General features: G+C 42.6%; 2 protein-coding genes across 2 annotated transcripts; one reads left to right on the top strand and one right to left on the bottom strand.

The window, feature by feature from the left end:
- Positions 1–5405: 5405 nt before the first annotated feature.
- On the top strand, positions 5406–14769 carry LOC133907553 (protein NETWORKED 1D-like). The gene is made up of 5 exons (XM_062349615.1): positions 5406–5703; positions 6595–6895; positions 7922–10992; positions 11150–13045; positions 13375–14769. Exons 2-5 carry the CDS (start codon positions 6796–6798, stop codon positions 14512–14514), a joined length of 6207 nt encoding a protein of 2068 aa, XP_062205599.1. The 5' UTR covers positions 5406–5703; positions 6595–6795; the 3' UTR covers positions 14515–14769.
- A 5752-nt stretch (positions 14770–20521) lies between these two features.
- LOC133907630 (protein IQ-DOMAIN 19-like) lies at positions 20522–23017 on the bottom strand. Its single transcript, XM_062349700.1, has 4 exons — positions 22288–23017; positions 21843–22049; positions 21131–21766; positions 20522–20995 (listed from the first exon to the last, which is right to left on the bottom strand). The coding sequence occupies exons 1-4, from the start codon at positions 22705–22707 to the stop codon at positions 20975–20977; spliced, it is 1284 nt and encodes a 427-aa protein (XP_062205684.1). The 5' UTR covers positions 22708–23017; the 3' UTR covers positions 20522–20974.
- Between the last annotated feature and the right edge of the window lie 1254 nt (positions 23018–24271).

Below are 24271 nucleotides of genomic sequence, written 5' to 3'. Positions count from 1 at the left end.
TGGTCGATGCTGCAAACTCCTAAACTCCAAAAGAGTAGGGCGGCATGGGCAGCGAGGCTGGTGGCGGTGAGAGCGGTGGCCAGATGACAGGCGAGCTGCCGCATGAGTTGTGGCTCGTGGAGGACTGATGTGGCGACCAGAACCACGACGAGCAGCACCGCAACGCAGATAACGATGTGGTCGACGACGGCGAGGACGCTGCAGCAGGACAACAACGACGATGTATGGAGATACAAGTATGCCATGGATTGGGAACAGGTTCGCCATGGAGTGCTCACCGTCTAGGAGAGGCCTTCGTGCATCTCTGTTCGTGTTTGTTGTCTGGCCGGATGGCCTCTTTCTTCTTGTGAATACTCAGTGGTGAACTACATGCTGATAACGTATTTTAAGTGAAGAGTAGTCGAGAGACAGAGATTAGAGAGAATGAAAAACCAGCCTCTATTGATTGATGAGTTTACACATATATACTTGTTCAAGGGACATGAACATCTCCGTTCGGATGGTAGTTTCACCCGAACAGACATGTTCATGTCCATTTGTTGTAACTACTTATGACAGATATTAAGCTAATTGATCACATGTTAATCTTAAAAGTTGTCTGTTCGTAACAGTGCCAAAAGAGAAACCCAGCACGCGGATCCTCGAGATCCCAGTGGCATCGGCTCACCTTCGTGTTTGCGCTTAGCAGTGACCGAGCCGAGCGGCGGTGACCAGGTGGGGATTGCAAACAGTGCAGCGTTAGATCCCGGTGGAGGTGAGGGCGATGCCGCTGAGCAGGGTGAGGATGACAGTGCCAGAGCGGGGCGAGGACAGACTATTAGAGCTCATTGCCTACGTGGATTTCAACTTCTCAGGTGAGACCACAGTTAGTAGTGGCTTGCGTTGATGCTGCCGTTATGAGCCACAATATTACAAGAGTGTTTCATCACTTCAAGTGTTTTGTTGTTAATCGGTTATGTGTAAAAGCAATTTTGGGTCGGTGCATTTCATGTCGTTATTCAGTTGGGCCAGAATTACACAAAAGCTTTGTTTGATCTATTTTCTGCTTGTACAAATATTATATTTTCAGTGTCGTGAGGAAAGGAAGAAAAAAAATGGTAAAGAAGTGGTTTTCTTTTCCTTTTATTGTCTAAAGGGCAAGAATTGGTTTTGCATAAAACTCAAAAATACAAATTTCTCCTACAATTTCTTCTTCTTCTTCTCTGAGTTCTATCCAATCACTCCAGCGCGCGCAATTATTCCGCGGCAAATTCTTTTATGCCCATGAGCGCATCTACATGCGCACACACATGGCAGCACTTGACACTCCATGTGAGCAAGGCGTGAGGCACGCACGCGAGTCCAAGTAAAAGCTGTCTGTCTCATGTGCCGAAAGGCGTCCCTGATGCCTACCCGGCTGTACACTTGCAAGCCGTATATGCGTCTTCTTTGCAAGTTTTTCGGTGTCTCCATCGAGATCCCGGGGCCCAACCAGATGCAGGTTTTTGTTTGGGTGTGATCGGACGGAGTTCATGGAGGTGATGGCACTTGCAACGGCGTGGAGATTGGACTATTGGAGGAGGCTGTCACTGATGGATGCTGCCCCCGTGGCCAGCTGTTGCTGTTCTTCAGTTCCTGGATGGATTGGATATTGTGCTAAACAAGATGGCTTTTTACAGCCTAATGATTGTGTTTAGTGACTGAACAGTTTCTTTGCAGTGCAGTAAGACTGTAGCTGAGGTGCTTGTCAGTGCCTTCTTTACCTGTGGAGGCTGACGGGGGGTAACGATGTTTTCTGATCCTGAAGGCTTCCTGTCAAAGCAACTGGAAGTTACTGATGACGTTCTCTGACCGGCAAATGAGCGACCTGCAGGCCTGCCAAAAGTGGCAATCTTCACCGGGTCATCAGGCCATGTGAATTGTGATGAACAACCACCATCCACCACCACTGAATTGAATCTGGCATCATTCCATGGTGCTATGGTGCTGGTGCTGCTGCTGGTCCACAGGGAACTGATAGACCTTGTGCAGTTTAAGGGGTGACAGACAGGTGTAAGAGCTGCACGAATTCTTGTCTGCTGAAACTCACCTCACCAATGCATCATTGATTCTTTCTTGCATCTAATGACTATTGTTCTTGCTTGATATCTTGATGGTAGGCCGTATGTGAGATGACTTCTTGGAAACCTCACAATTTCTGTTCTGGTTTCAGAAGTTACAATGCTCTGTCAGTCATTGGATGCGTATGGTTCTTCAACATATCAACTGCTGTCAAGTTAACAGCTGTTGATATTTCAGCCACCTCTTGCTTTTCCCCTTCGTCTTCCATGGTAATTCAGATTGGATAATCAGTATTCTGAAGAAAGCAATGCTAGGAATAACTGAATAAAGAACTAGACCTCACAATTTCAACACATTCAGATTTCTGAACAGAAGAACACACTGTTTTCACAGAACCAAACCTCTCAGGCAATCCTTGTCTTGCTATAATTATTCATAAGTAACAGTGCAGTTCTAAAACTCGACAACGGGGAAAAGACGTCCCCTGGCTTTGTATTAAGAGAAGGGAGTATCGAATCTTTTAGGGAGTTATTCACACGTCCTACGAGCACTCGGGTGGGTGGCCTCTCAACCGGAGGCTCTACCAACTGATCTATTGCTCGGTTCTCGTAACAGCACAATTCTTGCACAAATACTTTCAGATGCTGAAACTGGACCTTCGCAATTGGAGAGTCCTAGTTGCATTTGTTGTCTGAAAGTCCAATCACTTTTTGTTCTTGAGAGCTGAATCAGCAGAGACAAAGACATACTTACATACATCTAGCCAGTAGCCTGGTGCTTGCGGCCAAATTGGAGCCATCAGTTTTTTATGCCCGTTCCATCCGCGCTATCAGATTGGCGAGACCGGCGACCACTCAGCTTTATTGTTAAGAAATTCCAGCCACTTGCCGAGACTCAATGACAAGAACAAAATGCCAGAATCCTTTCCAATTGCTGATGGTTGCCAACAACTGACAGTAGCTCGTCATTTGACCAACTACCTACCCGTCATCTGTTGATGAGTTGCTTCACTCAGCCCTCCCTAAAGGAAGGCAAAAAGGAGAAGGTTAACAGAACCAGTTGGTAGAAATTAAAAGCTTGATGGACATTGATAAATATTGACAAATATATGACCCCAAAAAGATCTCATGTCATCAGGAAATTTTTTCTACTGCAGTCATCATGAGACAAAATGCTACTTACTAGTAACACAGCTCAATTGGAAGCCGGAGAGGCTCTTTCGTAGGTCCACCTTGATTGGTTCCTCCCAGATGACTCTTTTCAAGATTGGTGGGCTCACATCACCTCCTTGCAGCCGGTGGCGATGCGAAAAGGCACCAACATATTTTTCATACTTGTCGCTTGGCATCTTTAAAAGGAATACAATGCCAGTTTATTCGAACATCGCTCCTCTTTAGTGTCGTTGCTTCTTAAACGGATCAAGACGGATGCGGAATTATGGATAGCGGCGGGAGCACAACACCTAGGTCGCTTATTCTGTGAGTAGTCAGTTAGGCCTCGCGGCACTTTGTTGCCGCCTTGCGTGAGTCTACTTGTGTCGCGTTTGTAACCAATTTTTTGGTATTGTCATCTTCTTAATAAAATAATGTATATTTTTTCTGCATATTTGAGGGAAAAAAAATTAGAAGCTGGAGAAATGAAGCCATGCTGCTGGCGTCAGTCACAGGAAGGCTGTGGTGGCGTGTGGGTAAGTTCACTGAGGAGTGGGGCCCACATGACAGCAGCGGTTGCCGACCGGCGGCCGCCGCCGGCCAGTCTTTAAGATTCCACCGCGGACAAATGATAACATTGTTTATTTGTGTGAATAATAAAGCCGTCGTTCTCCACGGGCTCAAATCGAGTTTGGTCTCTGGTTGTAAATTGGAGCCAGAACCACAGCATTTTTTTTTGTCAATTCGATATAGAAAAAGGCAAACAATAAGGGTGTGCGTATGATTAGCGATGATAACATTCTAAAATGTTGGGAGCGACATGGTCTGGAGATTTGAGGAATTGTTTTCGCCGACTCGATCGATCCTGGCTCAATGCGTCGTGAGAAAATCATCCACAGGACGCCATGACTCAACGAGAGAGTGATTCACATTTGTGAACTATGCCAGCATCACGATTTGTGTTGATTTTTAGATGCATCAAAGCGTTAAGGTGCATTGCACATTTATTTTGTATAAATCCAAATGTTGGCGAGATCGCAGATATAATATGAAAACACATGAGTTCGAATCTCACGCGTTCACGCTTTTGCGCGTGACAGAACGCATTCCAATTTTTAATCTACTACATGTCTACAAACTAATAAAATTGTACTGTTTGAACGTTTTTTCCCCCTTGTCTTTATACATATTCTTTTTTGCGAATTGGATCTTTAATTACACATCTATTGCATGCAAGGACCGAAGCGAAAAAGAGGGAAAGCATCTCACGATCAGGGGTACAATTCTCAGACGAATTTCAGCGAATTTTGTGCGTTGCGTTTCAAACGTACGACCAAAAAAGGAGGAGCTAGACAGGAGTTAGTGAGAAATTAAATACTCCATGGAAAGAAAGTCTCAGCGTGTACATGACACACGGCAGCAACAGTTGAACGCAACGTGACATTTGTGCATCGACACCGCTGCAGCTGCAAGTAGCTCACATGGGGATCATGATTCTGTTCGCTCTCGATCCCCGGAGCAACCAATCACACGAACAAATCAGCGCACCCCAATGATCCGATCAGAGCAAATCCATTGATAATCGGTACCGAACAACCGATTAACAATTCCACAACGACATGGACAGGACAAAAATGTACAACTTGCTTCGTTGGAGCTGGAGAACCCAAGAAATGGCATTTACCTGCTTGATGATCCTCAACGACTAGAGGCAATGTAATTTCTTTTTCGCTTTTACGATATTCGTAATACCATCGCAAAGATCACTTAAAGTAGTTTTAGACGTACACGCGAGCAATGTATTATTGACATTGTTGTGACGCTAGATGATGACCTATTTCCCCCTTTTTCTAACGAAGGATAGGGAGATCTGATGAAGAACGGGCATGGATGATGCAGACTAACCAGGGGAAATGCTTAGTGTACGAGCAAAGTCACGGTGCACTTTGGAGTACCCAATCATTTTCATATTAGTTTGCACTTTCACCTGTTGATGAATCAAGAAAATTTGACTTATGTCCATCACACAGGGGAAATGTCATCAACGTCTTTCTCTTCCTGTAATCAAGCATGAAAGTATAAAATTCATAGCAGCATAAAATTCATGCGAAATTCAGAATACCATAAGGGGCGTTCTTCCTTTGGGTCAACAGGAAAATTTATAACTGTTGCATGAGATAAATATTCAGAATTCCCTCCCAAATTGACGCCACCCCATTTATGACGCCCAAATCACCAGTACCGTCATCACATCACTGCTCCAAGTCTATTCTTCTTGTATCGTCTGCTTGGTCCCAGTACTGAGAAGCAGCCTCTTCTTCTTGGCACCTACGCACGCCGCAGCAGTGCAGAGTCCAGAGAGAGAGAGAGAGAGAGAGAGAGAGAGAGAAGGATAGAGGGATAGAGCTTCAAGGGGATGGGGTGAGAAAGACGGAGGGAGAAAGTGGGCAGCCTGGTGCATCTTGGCATCTCGCCGCCGCCGCTCACTGCCGCTCCTGACAGTGTCCACCTGGTACGCTTGCTTCGCCTCTCTAGCCTCTGCTCCAAGATTGGATCTTTGATTCGCTTTTCTCATGCTGCGATTATAACCGAGTTCTGTTGCTTCCTTGATCTGTGTTTTGCGCTTGGATGCTTCAGAGATCCATCTTTGTCTCCGTGATTTGTCTTTGCTGGGAATGAGATTGGCGGGATGGTTTGGTGTTGACGGGTGGTTGGTGGGGTAAAGAACAGCCGGTGCGGATCATGTGATTTTAATCCCGTCTGTTTTTTGTTTGTTAGAATCAAGAATGCCTGGGTCGTGAGATTTGCTTGCAAAAGTGTCTCCTTTCTTGTGTTCAGCTGCATCGCGGCGGCTCGAGGTTCGTGTTTTCTGCGGAAATTTCGGTTTTGGGAATTTGCGTTTTGAGTTCTGTCGCTTTCCTGTTTGGAATCTTGTTGGGATTGCTTCCAGGTTCTATTGGTTATCGTTCAGATTGACGAAATTTTGATTGTTTTCTACATCAGACGAAGGAAGCTTTTCGCTCTGGTAGTGCTTACTGTGCATGCACAATTCTTTCTCATCATCCAATTACTGAATACATTGTTTAGTGCTGCGAGAGCTATCCATATTCTTTCTCATTATCCCTGCTGGGTTAGTTTTGTATTTGATCTTTTCTTCTTTTTAATATAATGACGGTAGCTAGTTCGAGAAAAAAAAATACTGAATACATTGTTTTTTCCTTGATTTCAGGTTAGTGCAGCGAGAGCTATCCATATATATCTTCGTGCCATTTCAACTAATCGAAGACTTGTCACTGGGGTGTACTAACTCATAGGCATGGAGTCGTAGAGCTCTGTCGGTCATTGTTTCAGATAACTTGTTTAGTTGATCTTATTCACGCCATTTGTGTTCGTAATTGCACAGGTAAAAACAATGACGAATTGGACGGAGCTTGCTGCAGTATGACTGTATGAGCTAATTTCATTGATCCCACATTCTGAAAAGTGGGGAAGTTGAGAACTTTCACGATGTTGAGGACAAGATCTTGCATTTTCGCACAGTTCTAAGTGTTGAAGAGCAGAGGTATTTACCGGTTGGAGTGGTCTGTGTTCCTGTTCGGCACCAATGGCGGCTTTGGTTCGTCAAGACTCAAGGCAGTACTCATGGTTGTGGGTTAGCCATATCAGTCCCAAGAACTCCAAATGGCTCCAGGAAAATCTCAGCGGTGAGCTGTTCACCATCTTTTGGTCATGTTCACCAAAGAAAGTTTTTCTTGCTTTACTTCAAAGCCAAGCTTACAGCCTGCTGAACTCATGTTTATGTATGCCTGTGCCCTATCCATCATGTTATTCTTATCATCGTTCTATTGAATGTATACCGGTCAAATTAGCAATTCAATGCTATACACTTATTATTCAGTCTAGAATCACATTTTTTAATCTCATTGCTCAAGCTGTGCATGCTGTTCAAATGTGCATCTATACACTTATATTGTTCACATATGTAGTTTTCCATCCTCTTTGTTCTGTTCAAATGTGCATCTTTGCTGAAAATTCACATAGCTGATATTGGAATTTGGAAAGCATAAAAATATACAATATTTTTCATAATCTGATTTGATTATGTACAAGCGTATAATATTTTCAGGCAACTGAAAATAGTTCCTTTGAAGTTAAGTTTTGGTAATTTTTGTAAAATATAAGCTATACTGTAGCATATTTAGTTATATGAAGTGCTGTTTGCATAGCTCTGTTTTGTGTCCTATGATTCTATGACTTGTGTCATCTTCCTTTGTACATCGATCAGTTGGAATTATGTTAAGGCTAGGTCTTGAACTATTGTTCATATACGTGCGCATGAGTTTTCCTTTGATGTGAAAGCTAAATGAATCTTGAATATGTTAAGAGCCTCTGGAGGGATTCAATGCCCTTTTCTTTTTGACCAACTGAACTGAAGCACATCTTTTTTTATGGAAAGAAGAGAGTATATCAAACTAATCTAGGATGATAAAATAATCATTTGCCATGTATACTCCTTAGGGGATCCTGATTCCTGTATTACTGTTTTTCGATGGGTTCAAATGCTTTGACGGCTCATGGTTAAATTATTGTTTGATGCCAGTGTTTACATTGGTCTGTATATACCTTTCCATAACTATCATAATCAGTCTGAAAATATGGCTCGCAATAAAAGGACTGCATCTCTGATTAGTGTGGTTCATGAACTAATTGGGTCTTGTTTTGTGCAACAGACATGGACATGAATGTTAAAGCAATGATCAAACTTATCAATGAAGATGCCGATTCTTTTGCACGGAGAGCAGAGATGTACTACAAGAAACGCCCAGAGCTTATGAAATTTGTGGAGGAGTTCTATCGAGCATACCGTGCGCTGGCAGAAAGGTATGATCAGGCCACTGGGGCACTTCGTCAGGCGCACAGAACAATTTCTGAAGCATTTCCAAATCAGATGCCGTCAATGTCTGACGAGTCACCCCCTGCTTCAGGGCAAGAAATGGAGCCACATACTCCGGATATGCCTATTTTCACCCGTCCACCATTTGATTCCGATGATCTGCAGAAGGATGGAGTTGGTGTGTCACCACAACATCTCACCTCCAAGAGGAATGGTACACACCCTGAGGAAACCAGTGCATTATCAAGTCGAAAAGGTCTGAAGCTGTTCAATGATTCGTCATCGAGCGGTGAAAATGCTCCTCGTGCTGGTTTTGATGGAAAGGTATGGAAAGGCCTAAATTTTGAAAGCCCAGATGTTAAGGGGAAAGAGGATATCAGCAACGAGATGGTAAATTTGCAACAAGAGGTTTCAAGACTAATAGCCGAGAGCCAGAATCTGAAACAACAGATATTGTCAGAATCTGAGCGGGCTAACAAAGCTGAAAATGAGATCCAAAACCTTAAGGAGACAGTATTACAATTGAATTCTGATAAAGACACGTCTCTTCTGCAATATAATCAGTCCACTAAGCAAATATCTACTTTGGAGTATGAGCTCGCGAGGGCACAGGCTGACCTAAAAGAGTTAACCGATGAAATGGCTACTGATGTCCAAAAGCTAATTAATGCTGAAACATTCAGTATTGCTATGCAGTCTGAGGTTGAGGGTTTGGATCAAAAGATGAAGATGCAACAACAAGAACTGCAACAAAAGCTTAAGGAATTGGAAAGTTTCCACTTAAACTTCCAGGAGGAGCATGACAAGCGGGTGCTGGCTGACAGTGCTCTACTTTCCCAGGGGAAGGAGCTTGCTCAATCTCATGAAGAAGTTCAGAGGTTGACTATGGAGATAAAGATGGCAAATGAAAAGTTGAATGAGCTCAAGCAGACCAAGGAGGACCTTGAGAACACTGTTTGTGAGCTGAAGAAGGATGTTGAGAGCCTTACCGAACAAAACCACACCTCTGAGCTGCTTATACAAGAACTTCGTGATGAGATAAATACGCTGAAGGATTCAAAGAATGAACTTCAAAGTGAAATCCAAAGCCTTAAGGAAATCATTTCACATCTAAACACTGAGAAGAATGCAGCTCTAGTCCAACAACAGCAATCTGTTGAGCAGATTTCAGTTCTTGAATATCAATTCTTGAAGCTACAGTCAGAGCTAAAGGAGCTTGAACAGAAAATGCAGATGCTGATGCAAGATCTTGAACAAAAGAGAGAAGAAGCAAACAATATCCATGCCCAGCTTCAAGATGAATGCCATAGGCGCACACAAACTGAAGCAGCTCTTCTCACGACAGAGAGTCTGCATTCCCAGTTGCAGGAAGAAGTGAAAACGCTGACACAAGATCTTGACAAATCAACAAAGAAGCTGAATGAGTTGGATAATTACAAGTTAAATCTGGAGAACACAATGAATGAACTGAAGAACACCATTTCAGATTTGAACTCCGAGAAGGATGCAGCACTTCTTCAACAACAGCGGTCTTTAGAGAAAGTATCTGATTTGGAGTTAGAACTCTCAAAGACGCAGATGGAACTGGAGAAGTCTGAGCAGAAAATGCAGTTACTGGTGCTAGAAATTGCACAGAAGAATGAAAATATCGACAGCCTAGAATTGAGTTTGAAAGATGAAGGTGAGAAGACGATGCAAGCTCAAACATCACTTGTATCAATTGAGAAAATGTATTCTCAGTCTCAGGAAGATGTTAGTAGGTTGCATCTACAGATTGAGACGCTGAATGGCAAGATGAATGAGTTGGAGAACTTGTCATCTGAACTTAAGAGCACCATCTTACTTCTAAACACTGAGAAAGATGCTACCCTTCTTGAGAATCAGCAGTCCTCAGCGAGACTATCTGGTATGGAATCTGAACTCGCGGCATCACAGGCTGAATTGGAGAATGTTGAAGAGAAGGTACAAATGCTGGAGCAAGAACTCGAACATAAGAAAGAAGAAGTGGGTAACCTCCAAATTAGCCTACAAGATGAAGCTCAGAAACGGGTTGAGGGTGAAGCATCTCTTATCTTGATGAAAAATCTTCACTCTAAGTCTCAGGAAGAATTAAACAGGTTGGCGCTGGAAATTGAGAAGCTTACTAGTAATTTAAGTGAGGTAGAGAACAATAAGAAGGATCTTGAGAACATCATAACCAAGCATACAGAGGAAATCCATGCCCTTCGTGAACAGAATATGTCGACTGAGCTTATGATAAAGGACCTTCATCGTGAATTGGATGCATTCAAGGAATTGAATGTGAAACTTGAGACCGAAATGGGATTACACATAGGTGAAAAAGAGGCACTTCAGAGAGAATTTACTTGTCAAAGGGAAGAGAAAGAAAATCTAGAGGGGATACACCATGCTCTGGTTGATGACATGGATGCCCTAAAAACCAGTGAAGCAACACGCCGGAAGTTAATTGAAGAATTGCAAATTACTAACTCAAAACTGAAGGAGGTGTGTGCAAAGAATGAGATCGAAAAGGCACTTCTCTCAGAAGAGGTGGAGAAACTATCTGAAGAATATTTACTCTTGGAGAACTCACTTTCAGATGCGAATGCCGAAATGGATGCATTGAGGGAGAAGATAAAAGCATTAGAGGCTTCTGAAAGCTCTCTGAAGGATGCAATTTTTTCTTGTGTTTCTGAAAAGTCTGTTCTTGCATCAGAGCTAGAGATCCTTGGTAAAAGTTTATCTGATGTTTCAGAGAAGAATTCCATCTTGGATATCACATTATCCGATATGAAAACTGAACTTCAAGAAATGAGAACAAAGCTGAAAGATTCTGAAGAATCCTGCCAGGCTCACCTCTCAAATAACTTAGCTCTTTCTGCTGAGAAAAACAATCTGTTCTCTCAGGTAATTACTGCTGTAAACCTACAGACTCGAGTTCCTATTGAAGTAGATATTAATATGGTTGTATCATGAAATTTTTTATTAGTTGTTCACATCTAATGTCCTTTCTGTACTTAAATCCTTGTTCTCATCTAATATATTGAGTAACTTTGTCTTTCAGCTGGAGAGCATTACAGTGGTTATGAAAGCCCTGGAAGGTAAGCATGCTGATCTGGAAGACAAGCACTCTTCTATATCACGAGAGAAGGATTTTGCCTACGATCAAGTGAGGGAACTGCAGTGTGAGTTGAGAATTAAAAATGAGGAGTACGAAGTTGCTGTAAAGTCGCATCAACTGCAAGTAGGCAGCTATGAGGAGCATATTTCTTCTCTAGAAGAGAAAAACCATTATATGGAAGAGATGCTTCAACAGGAACAGCAAAAAAACATTAGTGCCTCTATTAGTACAGTTGTCTTGGAGAACAGTTTGGCTGATGAGAAAGACAAGAACATTTCTCTTTTCAGTGAATGCCAGAAGTATGCTGAGGCAAGTCATTCTGCAAAGATGTTGATCTCAGAGCTGATGGAGGAAGCCAGATATCATGAAGAGGAGAGAAAAACATTAATTATGCATAATGAAAAACTGAGGGAAGGGATTTCACAGCAAATGAAGGCTCTGAATATCTGCAAAGATTTAGGACCTTCTGATTTATCTCTAGACGAAGTTCTTTTGCAGACTGTTTCAGATGAAACCTTCAACATTCTGAAACTTAAGGAGGAAAGCGAATATGTTAATATGCTCATATATACTGAGTTCTCAGTTCTTTCAACAATTTTGTCTCAAGTAGGGATGGAGCTCAGAGATCTGCACTTACAGAAGTTTGCCCTTGAGAAAGAAGTGGAAAATGGAGCAGCAGAATTGCTTTCTTTGCAAAATAAAAATCACCAGATTTTGGAACAGAATGAGCAGCTTAGGCAAGGATTACAGAAAAGTAGTGAAAGGGAAGAGGTGCTTAAAACTGAAGTAATGGTCATACAAGAGAAGCTATCTTGCTTGAGAGAGTCCTACAAGATTTCGCAAGATGAAATTTCCGACCTGGCCAAGAAAAATGAGTCTGTGTCCAAGGAATACCAGTCCTTGAGCGAGAAGTACAATTCCTTGGAGGATGAGAATTGTACTATTCTTGCAGAATGTATAATGCTTGAGCACTTGTCTTTGTTCTTTAGGGGACATAATAACGAGATAGCATCTGCTTTGGTTTCTCTTACCGATGAAATGGCTTTGCTGAGTTTGGTTAAAGGCGATCTCGATCTCAAAGTTAGTGAGCTGAGCAGAAGATCAATTGTGCTTGAATCGGAAAATAATCACCTAAAGGAGTATTTCGTCTACTTGCTAGAGATTCTCAGGACTCGATTAGTCCTTTCAGAGTTTGATTTGAACACTAATAGAAGTGTCTGCCAGGAGTTGGCCATTGAACTTGAGAGTTGCATGTCACAGTTGATGCAGAAGGATGATGAGCTACTGGAAGCAGAAGAGAAGGTTCAATTCTTGCAAGAAAAGAACATGGAATTATGTGGAGTTGTTGGGTCTCTTCAGGTTGCGATTGAAGGTGCTAAAGTGGTGAAAGGAGAACTGGAGAAGAAAATCACAACACTGACTGAGCAGTGTACTACCAAGGATGATGAAATTTTGCGTCTTCGCCAAGCCTATGAGACACTGCAATTAGAGGTTGACCAATATGAAAGGGAATTTGTTGTTCTGATGGGTGATGCAGTTACCTCTTTGGTGAATTCTGCAGTCTATGAAGAAAAAGCACTCAATCTTATGATGGAAGGTAAAGCTACAGAGATTAGTGCAATAACGCTAAAGGAGTTGCTAATGAAGGTGATCTATTCACGAGATGCTCGAATTGAGGAGCTGCAGAAAAAGTTGACTGGCATACAGGAAGAACATGCAGAACTGAAGGCCGAGTTGGGCACACATCTAGCACTCATAGCATCGTTGTCGGATCATGTCAGTGTGCTAGAAGATGACACTCTTTCGCTGTCAGAACCATTTAGTACAGAAGGCAAAGAGGTAAGCTTCTTCATTCGTCCTTGATAATTAGGCACCTTTTTCAAAAACAAAATCATGTAGTTAAAACAATACTATTCTTTCATTGAAGCAAAATTTAACAATAACTTATCCTATTACTATTGTAAATTTTTAATACGATGGTGATGTTAAGTTTTTACTACTGCTCTTCCTTCTAGCATCTCCTTTTATTAGCTGGATATTTCTACTATGGTTCATGCACAACATGGATATGACACTTTATCATGCACCTCCATTCGTAATACATACAAGGAACTTACTGGTCCTTTTCCCTTTTCGACAAGTCGACAACTGATCTTCTATTGTTACAGGAAACTGCACGGGTACCTCTTTTGCAAGAGGACAACAATGGGCCAGAATCTCACTGCTTCCCAGAAGGAACTCCAGAGTTGCAAGGGTTAATTTCAAGAATAGAAGCACTTCAAGTGGTTGTAAGAAATGTCAAAGATTGTCAAGATCAGGAGTTGACCGAGTCTGCAGCTAAGCTGGCGGCAGCAAATGCAGAAATTCAAAACCTTAAAGCTAGAGGTGGTTCACGCATGGAGGCAAAGGAAATATACTCTGACAATGAGAAACAGAAAGATGTCGAGCGCACCAAAGGGAAGCACATCCAGATGGTGAAGGATATTGAACTTGATCAAATATCTACTTGTCCACCGTACGGCACTGGAGCTGCCCTCTATCCCCTTGGCAGTGGTGCAACTGCTGAATTGGATGATGACATGCTTCAGCTGTGGGAGGCTGCGGAGAGGAATTGCAAGATTCAAACAGCCAAGTCCTCGTCATCTGAGCTCGACATACAAGCGGTTGAGGAGGTGAAGAGTGAGTACCCTTCCTCTGAGCTAGTAAGGGGAAGAGACCTCGGAATCAATAAGCTTGAGATGTCAAAGGGACCTGTAGAACCTCACGAAGAGTGGAGCAAGAATGTACTTGAGAGGCTCACTTCTGATGCTCAGATATTGTTGAGCGTCCAAGCGAGCATTGAGGAGTTAAAGCGGAAAATGGAGGGACCGTCAAAGGGCAAATCCCCTATAAATTCTGAGTACAGCAGTGTAAGCGCTCAGCTGCATGAGACCGAGGGATATGTCTTGGAACAGATAAATTTCAACAACAAATTGATCAAGAAGGCTGATAATTATCCCGCATTGTCAGATAGTATGAATGCTGAGCGAGAAGGGTATTCCAGCAGGAGGAGAATCGCCGAGCAGGTGCAGAAAGGGTCAGAAAATGTGGCAAGATTGGAGCTGGAACTTCAGAAGATACAGTACGTCTTGCTAAAGCTTGAAGAAGAGCACGAGTACAGAAAGCTCAAAGTCTCCGATAAGCGTACTCGTGTGCTCTTGAGGGATTATTTGTATGGAAGGAAGGACCGCGGTGGCGGGCAGAAGAAGAAAAAGAAGCGGGTACCCTTCTGTGGTTGTGTGCGTCCTAAATCAAGAACTGAGCCCTAACCGTTTTGTTCTTGCAGCAGAAGAAATAAAAAGGAAATGAGATGCCAGCTCCAAGAGGCTGGCAAAGTATCACTGCTTTGAAAGAGCTAGTGATATCATTAGGGTCCAATTTGTAATTGAGTTAGCGCTTTAGTATTCGGAGCAAGGTTATGTATTAAATTTTTTCGGTTTCCTGTCTAAATGAGGCCATATCTTAGCTAGTTCATTTTGTTAAATCTTAGGTATCAATGTGATATATCAAGCCATTTTATTTTATTTCCACCTATATTATGCTTCATTTGGATGGCCTATGTGATGCATTTTGACTCTACGCTGAACTGCGAAGTTAGTGCGTTTGATAAACGAAGCACTATTCTAATGCCATTTTGATTCTTCAAACATAGAGTTTCATGTGATGTAGCTGTCATGCAGTTGTCCTACTGGCAATGCCAGCACTGGCCCTGCTGCATCTTATCTGTTCCTAAGAAACGAAATAAAATGGTGTATTTCTTTTAATCTCCCGGAGTTCTGGGAAATGAAAATACATCGGATTATGATTTAAAGAAGTTTTGAGGGTAGTTCTTCCTATCCATCAAGCAGTGTATGTTTAATTGTTCATGAATCACATTTTAGGTATTGATATATTTGTGTCTAGCAATTGGTGTTCTAGCTTTTGCAGCAATTTGATGTCTGATACCTGAAGTTCTGGAGAAGGATGCTCTTTGCAAATGAACATTGCAAATCTGAAAAATTCATGCATCTTTCATACGTGCAATCATACTCGTGCTTTCAGTACAACTTCGTAACTTCATATTAACAGCTAAAACTTCAGGTAGTACAGTCAGCGATCCGCATGTCAATCTTGGGGTTTTTCACATGAAACAACTACGCTGGCAAAACTTCTGTTCAGAGCTTCAGACCATTTTGTCAGAAGATGCAGCACTGGGCAAACAAATTCCAATCTTGCATTTGCTCTGTGCATAGTCACATGCCTCGCACACCCTCAGGAAGATCCACTCGTCGCTCAGCTGGAGGACCTTCGATTTTTCCAGCTTCCTCATGATCTCGCTCCCCGGGTTCGCCAATGCAATCTGCAGACGTCACAAGCAAAAGGCTGTCAGATGAGCAAGCCCTCAAACAGGAAATCTTCAGCAAAAGATGCTGCTGACACATTGCTTCTCCTTACCTGGATGCTCTTGTCGAGGTACCTCTTGAGATCCTCCACCATCTTTGTCCCGCTAGAGTCGATGCTCGCAACGGCTGCAGAGAAGGCATTGGTAGATCAATCTTCATGTTTGAAGACAGATTCCTTCCGGTTCAGTGTTTCAGGCATTTGTGCAGTAAGATTACATAAAGATTCAGTTTACAACAACTTACCACCCATGTCCAGGGCTGCACACTGCAAGCTCTCCTCGCCATTCTCCTTGATTTGGTCCTCGTCGTCGATCCACCGTGAGATCCTGAACACTAGCAAAAGTTGCAACCACACATGAGCATCTTCAGAGTTCAGACCAACATGTTGTTGGATATTGTACAGTACACTGCTGACTGCACTGTTATGCTACTGCTGCCACTCACCTCTCTCACAGATAACTCGCATTGGCAAAGTAGATGGGCGAGTCAATGCGCAGCACGAGCACTCGAGCCACGCCCTTGGTTATTATTAGAGTATATCCGACTGTTATGATAAGATATGATTAATTGTAATCTCTCTGATTTGATTCGACTCTATCTCTAGGATTGTCTCGCAATCCCAGCCATATATCTATATAAATATACTCACGAGACTCAATACAAATAATCCATTATAATATATTAATTTATTTACACGGTATCAAGCCGACACCGTTCCTGAGCCCCTACCTCCACAACTTTTGTCACCCTGTCCCTGGGAGATGATCTAATCTCCATCATCTCTCTCAAGGGCAGCAAAACCCATAGTTTTGTCATGTCACCGAGCATCCTATCAGCTACTATTAGAGTTTTTCCGGGTCTTCTTTAGATCGGGTTTTTTCTTGATTGCAAGATTAACTTTTTCGATCATAGATTGGTTCGTGTCGCCTTGCCGATCTATTGACGTTCCTCCGCTATGGATTTCTCTGCCTTGGTTTCAACCTCTCCAACACCTTCTATCCTCTGATGGTGCGATGATGCTCTCCTTGCAAGGTGCCCTCATTTCGCGGCTCCTCACCTATAGAATTATTCTCATGACAAGGAGTTGTCAACCCACCTGTCACCCCCTCCATTCCTGGTTGAGGAGTTGAGCACTAATCATTGCTTCTATTCTCCTTGGTCGTTGCTCAATTGAACAGTTTATCACATTATTATTCTCCCCCTCTCGACTAACTTTGTCTGGGATAGTAGAATTTGATTCAAATAGAAACTTATAGCAATGTTATCTCCACATAAGGGCACCAATTCTCTAAAAGTCACATCCATGCTTATGAAGAGACGTCATTCACTAGGACTCCAGCATTAGTAGCCATTATGTCTCGAAAAATACCTCACAAAGATACACTTTACCGCACGTGGATTCAACTTTCTCACATAGGGTCTATGATCTCTAACAAAGCATGTACATCCAAAAAATTTAGATGGAACAACAAACTTATTCTCACCTAGCAACATTTGACATGAATTCTTCATCCCAAGTAATCTCGATGGAGTACGATTAATGAGATATATAGCTGTCAAAATAACTTCACTCCATAAGAACTTGGGCATAATCATGGTAAACATTAGTGAATGTGCGACCTCCAAAATATGATGATTTTTCCTTTTAGCCACGTCATTCTATGGAGGTGTAACTGGACATGAAGTCTGATGCAATATACCATTTGCCAATAGAAACACACCAAATTCCTTGTTCGCATACTCAATCTCATTATCTATTCTTATCATTTGGACTTGAGTATTGAATTGATTCTTAAAAATCTTGGAAGCATAAAGATATGCTTCGTAAGATATACCATGTCATCTAGGAAAAACAATCAATAAAAGCAATAAAGTACTTCATCCCACTAATAGAAACCAAATGACATGTTCAAATATCTGAATGAACTAGCACAAAAGGGGGCACACTCCTAATGCCCCTGTTCACATAAGATGTCCTTGTGTGTTTTGCAAATTCACAGACATCACAAAATAGTTTATTTTTATCCACCCCACATATTACATCAAGGAATATTTTACATATTTTATCAAAAAAAAAGATGTACCAATCTACAATGCAAGAGCATCACTGTAGCTTTCTTCTCTCATATGGTTGTTGCTAGTATAGTACACAATGCATTATTTGTTTCTTCATGGTCCATGCACCACAATCCACTACGGCTGGTTGCACTCCCAAGGCTTCTCCCTATTCGTCTCTTCTGGATTAAACAATTTTTTCCGATTAAGTATAACCCGGCAATTTAATTGATCAAGTAGAGCATTAATGAAACAAGATTGACTGAGAAGGCTGACACATGCACGACTGATGCCAACTTAATAGACGGAGTGCATTGTATTGTGCCGACACCTCTAATAGGTTGTGATGTACCATCAACACTTTGAATTATTATTTTTTTACGTGTGGGGATATTATGTATATGACACAAACTCACTTGATGTGCCTAAGACATGCTTCAATGCCCCTAAATCTAAAATCCAATTTAACTGTGATATTCGTTTGGGTATGGATGCAAGCGCATAGTTACCTTCATTTGTATAGGTGAAGTTGACAAAGTCACTATTGTGAGACTCTTGATCTTTATCTCCAAAGTTTTTAATTTTTTTGCTTTCAGTTGTCTTCATTCTTCAAGTTCCATTGATGAAGCCTCAAGCTCTTTTCTATGGCTATTATATTGGCTCTGTAGCCACTTCTACCTCTATGGCCTCTACCACCTCTTAGAGCACTTTTGCCACTGCCTCTCCCTTTTCATGGTTAGACTTGAGTGGTTTAGGATAATCACGAATCAAGTGCCCTTTATCACCATAATTGAAACACTCTTTAGCCTCGCTAATTCTTATTGCTCCAGAAAATAGTTTATATTTTAAATAAATGTATTCCACTTGTTACGTCTGTTTTTTCAAAAGAACAACCAGGTGTATTCCACATGTATACCAAGATCTGTTTTTATCATACATGCGGTGACATCATCAGTGATAAATAGTTCTATATCGAACAAAACAACTTTATTAAAATGAATACCAGAGTTTTTAAATCGTAGCGGAAGAATAAAAGGAAACTCCAACGAATGCTTCAGGGCATACCACAGGCAATCGACTGGGGGCAATGTGACCTACGACGTTCCGTCTTCATTACTATCTTCAGCTTTCTTATCTTTGTGTAGCCTTCTCTAACTGAGTAGCATTTATTATTAGAAATAGCAAGTGTAAGCACATATCATACTCCGCAAGTGTAGAAAAATATGACATAAGGGCTTAAGTAAAGAAAATATTAGACACTGGTTTACTGCACTAAACAACCTTAACCTATAACTCCCTGAATCAGGCATCATATTTACTAAGTGTGAAGACACAACTTAAACAAGATAGAAGTGAAGCAATTTTCCTCGTCACTTTTAGTCTCGATTCCTTCTGGGTCATAGCAGCTATGGTCTCCTCTAGGTTCAGAAGAGTGGGCTGATGAAACATAGCGGCACACCTCATAGACCGAAGCACTTCTCTTTTTTCTGTCCAGTTCTTCACCTAAGCCACACAGTAGAAACCAGGAGCATAGACTCGTATTAGTCTCTCTCTCTTATATATATATATATATATATATATATATATATATATATATATATATATATATAATGACTAGCAATATTTATCATTAGCGTGTGACGATGTAAGGATATAATATTATAATATACTTTAATAACTCGTCCACTTCCTGCGTACAATTTTATATTTGAGAATTACTATTTAGATACTATTTGATATTATTCAGATACTATTTAATACTCTTTGCACACTATATGAACAATAAAAGCTTAATTTAATATTATTAAAATATTATTTTAAACAGTAACAATAATACTAAAATATTCAATATTGAAAGTGACCTTTCTTGATTCAGTAGTATTTAGTGATGCTATTCAGTATCTTTTTAAGTTGGTGAAACCAATAATTCAGTCGGTTGTACAATAATCATAAAAGTCCTACTCTATACTCATCATTCTTATCGCTAGTTTATTTTAGAGTAGCAAAACTTTCTCTGAATATCCCTAGTCATGAACATATATGATAAGTTTTTATCAACATCATAGCCAGTTTCACCCAAAGACCAAAGAGAACACTTCTCTACGAATACAGAGTTCTCCATACCCTATTATGATTATGCCATATGCAGAGATTACCTGAGAACTATTGAAGAGGTTTCTACTATAGGGTACATAGTATAAAAACTTGTCTCATATAGACAAACTAGAATACCAAGAGATTTTCAAAGATAACACTACTTTATTTCTACAAGCATAACTTACGAATGTTTTTTCCTTTTGAGAACCTCAAATACTTACACACACGAAGAATTACCTTATAGCGGTAGTGGCACAAATCATTTCTTTAATATACCTATTTTACAAGGTGGACTTAATACTAGGAGTGAGAGAGGGAGTGTTAAAGACGCTCTCGCTCTTCTCTATATACTGCTCGATGGCTGGTGGTTGGTGTCTGGTGTTGTTCTCTCTTTTGTTACCTGAAGCCTCCTTTTATAGCTGCGAGAGAGTTTAGGTACTTATATATATACGGATCAAAAAGTCTCATATGGCTCTGAATCATCGGTCCATTTGATTCAGGTAGGCTGTTTACATTTACAAACGCATCGCTTGCCTAGATAACAAGCAGCTAAGAATTTCATAAAACCATCATCAGCATGGTTGTTAAAATCACGATTTAGTCGTAGAATCGTGTGACTTTACGAACCTATATTGTCCAAAACGATTCAAATCATGCAGGAATCATATTTGGATAGAATCTAGTAGAATCATGATTTTGGTCGTAGAATCGGTCGTAGAATTGGTGTTCAAGTAGATGCAACGGGAGCTGTGCAAAGGCAAAGAAGAGGAAGTTGAGCTCCCAAACAGAGTCAACATAGTCATCTTCTATTGGCTTTTTACACTTATGGTTGTTTACGTTATTGGCTTTTTACTATTTGACTATTTTCTATTTAATATGTGTATTTGAGTGTATCATATAGTTATTTTGTATAAAGTTATGTACTAAATCACTCTAGGAATATCATAATAAATTAAATATATATTTTTTGATAGAATCAGATAAAGTCTTAGATTCTACATAGACTCAGTGATTTCTATCCTACCATCAAGTCTCCAATCCAATTTAGAATCTACGATTTTGACAGTCTGATCATCAGACGCTAATGAATTTCTACAACATTATATTGCAAGGAAAGGTGCACAGACCACCAGTCGACTATTGCTTGATAGTACCTGGCAGCACTGCTGAGCTGCCTGCCAATTCTTGAAGCTGTTCAGTAGTGGGCCCTGTGCACCTGCAGCAGCTCAAACAAGAAGAGGGACTCGTCAGTCCACGACCACATGCACAAACCAAGCGATGGAAAAAAAACTTGTTTTTTGGGGTTCCAGTATCAATTTCGGTATCTTGTAACTAATTCATCGTCGCGCACCTCGAATCCGACGAGCGAGCGGCAGTAGCCCACGGTGGCGGCGGTGAGCACGGACCTCGTGGACCCACACTCGCTGCCCACGAGCGACGCGCTGGACCGGTCCAACCTCACGCCCGCCCACGGGTACCCGTACCCGCACGCGGCGGCCGCCGGCACGCCGATGTGCGACGACGACCGCTGCATCATCTTCCTGGGCGCGCCCGGGACGCCGCCGCCGCGGCGGCGGCTGGGCTGCCGCTCCATCGCGTCGGTCCGCTGCCTCGGCGCGCTCTGGGACCGCGCCTTGGCGCGGGACGACTCCGTGTTCGCCATGTAGCTCGGGACGAATCCGGCCCCCGGGAGCTCAGCTTCGGCGTAGCCGTCGGCGGCGTACGGCGGCACGTATGGGCTGCTCCGCGCCGTCGCCGCGGGGTCGAACGGGAACTGATCCTCGAAGTGGCCGCTGTACGCGAGAGGGCTGAGCTCGGCGCCCAACGCCGACGGCGCGGGCGAGCACTGGCCGTAGTAGTACTCGGCGAGGCGCCGCTCCCTGGACTCGCTCGCCGCCGCCGAGCAGCTGCTCCGCCCCCGCCGCGCCGGCTCGCCGATGTCCATCTCCACGATCTTGACGTGCTCCTCGCCGGACCGGTCCATCTCCTGCACCCATACATAGTAACCGTTGTCACTAGGCATCTCCTGCGCGACGGAACGGGAACGCGCGGGATTTGCGTACGTATGAGCTGCGGCGCCTGGGGTGCTGCGGCGACCGGCGTTGGGCGGCGTGGTCTGCGTCCAGCATGCGTGCGCGCAGGCGTGACTGCGCCGAGACGAGCGCCAGCATGCGGCGGAGCGTGGCGTTGGCCTGCCTCCTCACCAGCTGGCCCCTGATCAGCGCCTGCAGCTTCACCAGCCCGCGCAGCGCGCACAGCGCCTTCCTCGCCTGCAACCGCGGTTCGTCATCACATCACAAGGCCAGGATGATCGTGACAGAATTTTCTAATTACTTCTGCGTTTGATCAGGTTGATCAGGATACTACTCTTGCACACTACTAGCCATAGTTGCAAATTGATCAAAGCTACTTGCAAAATAGAAGCTTGATTGAATCAATTAACATGGTGTCAGTATGAATGAACTGTCATTACGGCATAAACTGCAGCCGCATCGTTTTCAGACTCACCAGATAGCCTCTGAAGGTGGCCTGGATCCTGGCGGCGGCCGCCTCCTCGACGAGGTAGCTCGCCAACACGTCCCTCTCCTCCGCCGCCGTCAAGCGCGTCACGGCGGCCGCGGCTGCAGCCACGACCACCGGCACCGCGTGCTCGCTCTGCTCGAGCTCAAGATCGCGGCCCGACACCGACAGGCCGGCGAGCCCCGAGCCCGGAGTCTCCAGGGACAGCGGGGACGGCGCCGTGGCCTTCCCCTGCTGCGCCGGCGCTGGCCGCCGGAAGCTCCACCGTTTCTTCTCCCTGGGGCTCGCCGCCGGCAGTGGCGTCGCGTCGCCTTGCTGCTGCTGCTGCAACAGCACCTTCTCCCTCCCCCTGCCGCCGTCCTTCTTCCCCGCCAAGATGCTCTTCAGCCACCTCCCGGCCTTCCCCATCGCCAACCCTGGCGACCTCAGAAACAGACACGATCTACCTAGGATCGCGCATCCACCTCACACGACAACGGAAGAGAATTATATAACGCCTCAGAGATCAGCGACGAAGCTCGCGCATTGCAATCACCAGCCAACCAACCACGAACCATCAACCATCCACCCCAACACCCGGCCGGTGTAGCTGCTCGAGGCGGTACAGCACAGAGGCTCAGCCAACCGAACCGAGGGAAGGCGAGCTTATCAATGGCGCGCCATGTGATCGAGCCGCGCGGCGGGAACGTGGAGTGGATCCCAACAAGGCTGGCTGGCTGTCAGGGGAGACGATTGATTATGGCAAGTGCACTGTACTGGCCGAGCAGCTGGGTCCATGTTAGTCACGGCTCATGTTGCGTTACGGCTCATATTTATGTAAGCAAGGGTAAGATGGACAAGGTGCACGTATACACCGCAGTCGTTTTTTTTTTCTTCATTTGCGATTTTTCTCGCTAGGTAAGGATGAGCGTGGAGCGATTCGTTCCATCCCTATCCCAGGGTTCACTCCAATTGCCAGGATTCATGAATTTATATGTGGGGAAAAATACAAAACCTCCCTAAAAGTTACTTAGATTTTGACTTTTCCTCTTTAAAAATTATTTTGTTAAAAAAACCTCTAAAGTTTTAGTTCTGTTGCAAAACACCTTAAAAAATTCATTTTTAAAAAAAAAAATCACAAAAATTCTAAAAAAACTAGAGACAATTCTAAGACCTTTTGTGAAATTTATTTTCAAAAATAATATCTTTTGCATCATATTTCATGGAGAGTAAGTTTGAAAAAAAAAGAAAAACGTGCAACTCATTTATTAATTTGAGTTAAATACATAGTTAATTATTTACTAATCCAAAAATCATGAAACAATTGTTTTTAGTCTTCTTACATGATACTCTATCTTTAAAAATACATGAAATCTTGAAATAGTTATTGTAACGTGTATGATTGTGTAAATGTGTTGCAGATAGATTAATTCATAACTAATCTATAACACCCCAAAATTAGTGAAACCACTTTTATTAGTTTACTTAAATAATTATTTGTGTAGGAAAAATAATGGTAGACATGACAAAGTTAAAATAACATGAGTTAATAAATGAGCTGCACATTTTTTTCCCCTAAACTTCCTTTCCATGAAATATGATGCAAAAGATATTATTTTTAAAAACAAATTTTACAGAAGGTCTTATAATTGTCTCTAGTTTTTTTTAGAATTTTTTGTGCCTTTTTAATTTTTTTAAATTTTTGGGGTTTTTTCAACAAAATCAAACTTTTGGGGGTTTTTTTGCAACAAAACAATTTTTGAGGGGGAAAGTCAAAATCTAAGTGACTTTTGAGGGGTTTTACATTTTTTCCTTACAGGTGTGATTAAGGTGGTGACCAGCACACGATTTTTGTGTACTTGCATAGAGCAGCCTCATCACATGAAGGGCATGCATATGTAAGTATATATACATTTATTCTTATTCCTTACAACCATGGGCGGACCCAACATGATGCATGGGTATTCAATTGAATACCTAACTTTTTTAAAAA

Source organism: Phragmites australis, chromosome 24 (assembly GCF_958298935.1).
Source record: "Phragmites australis chromosome 24, lpPhrAust1.1, whole genome shotgun sequence".
Classification (NCBI taxonomy): domain Eukaryota; kingdom Viridiplantae; phylum Streptophyta; class Magnoliopsida; order Poales; family Poaceae; genus Phragmites; species Phragmites australis.
This window is presented reverse-complemented; position numbering and strand designations above follow the sequence as displayed.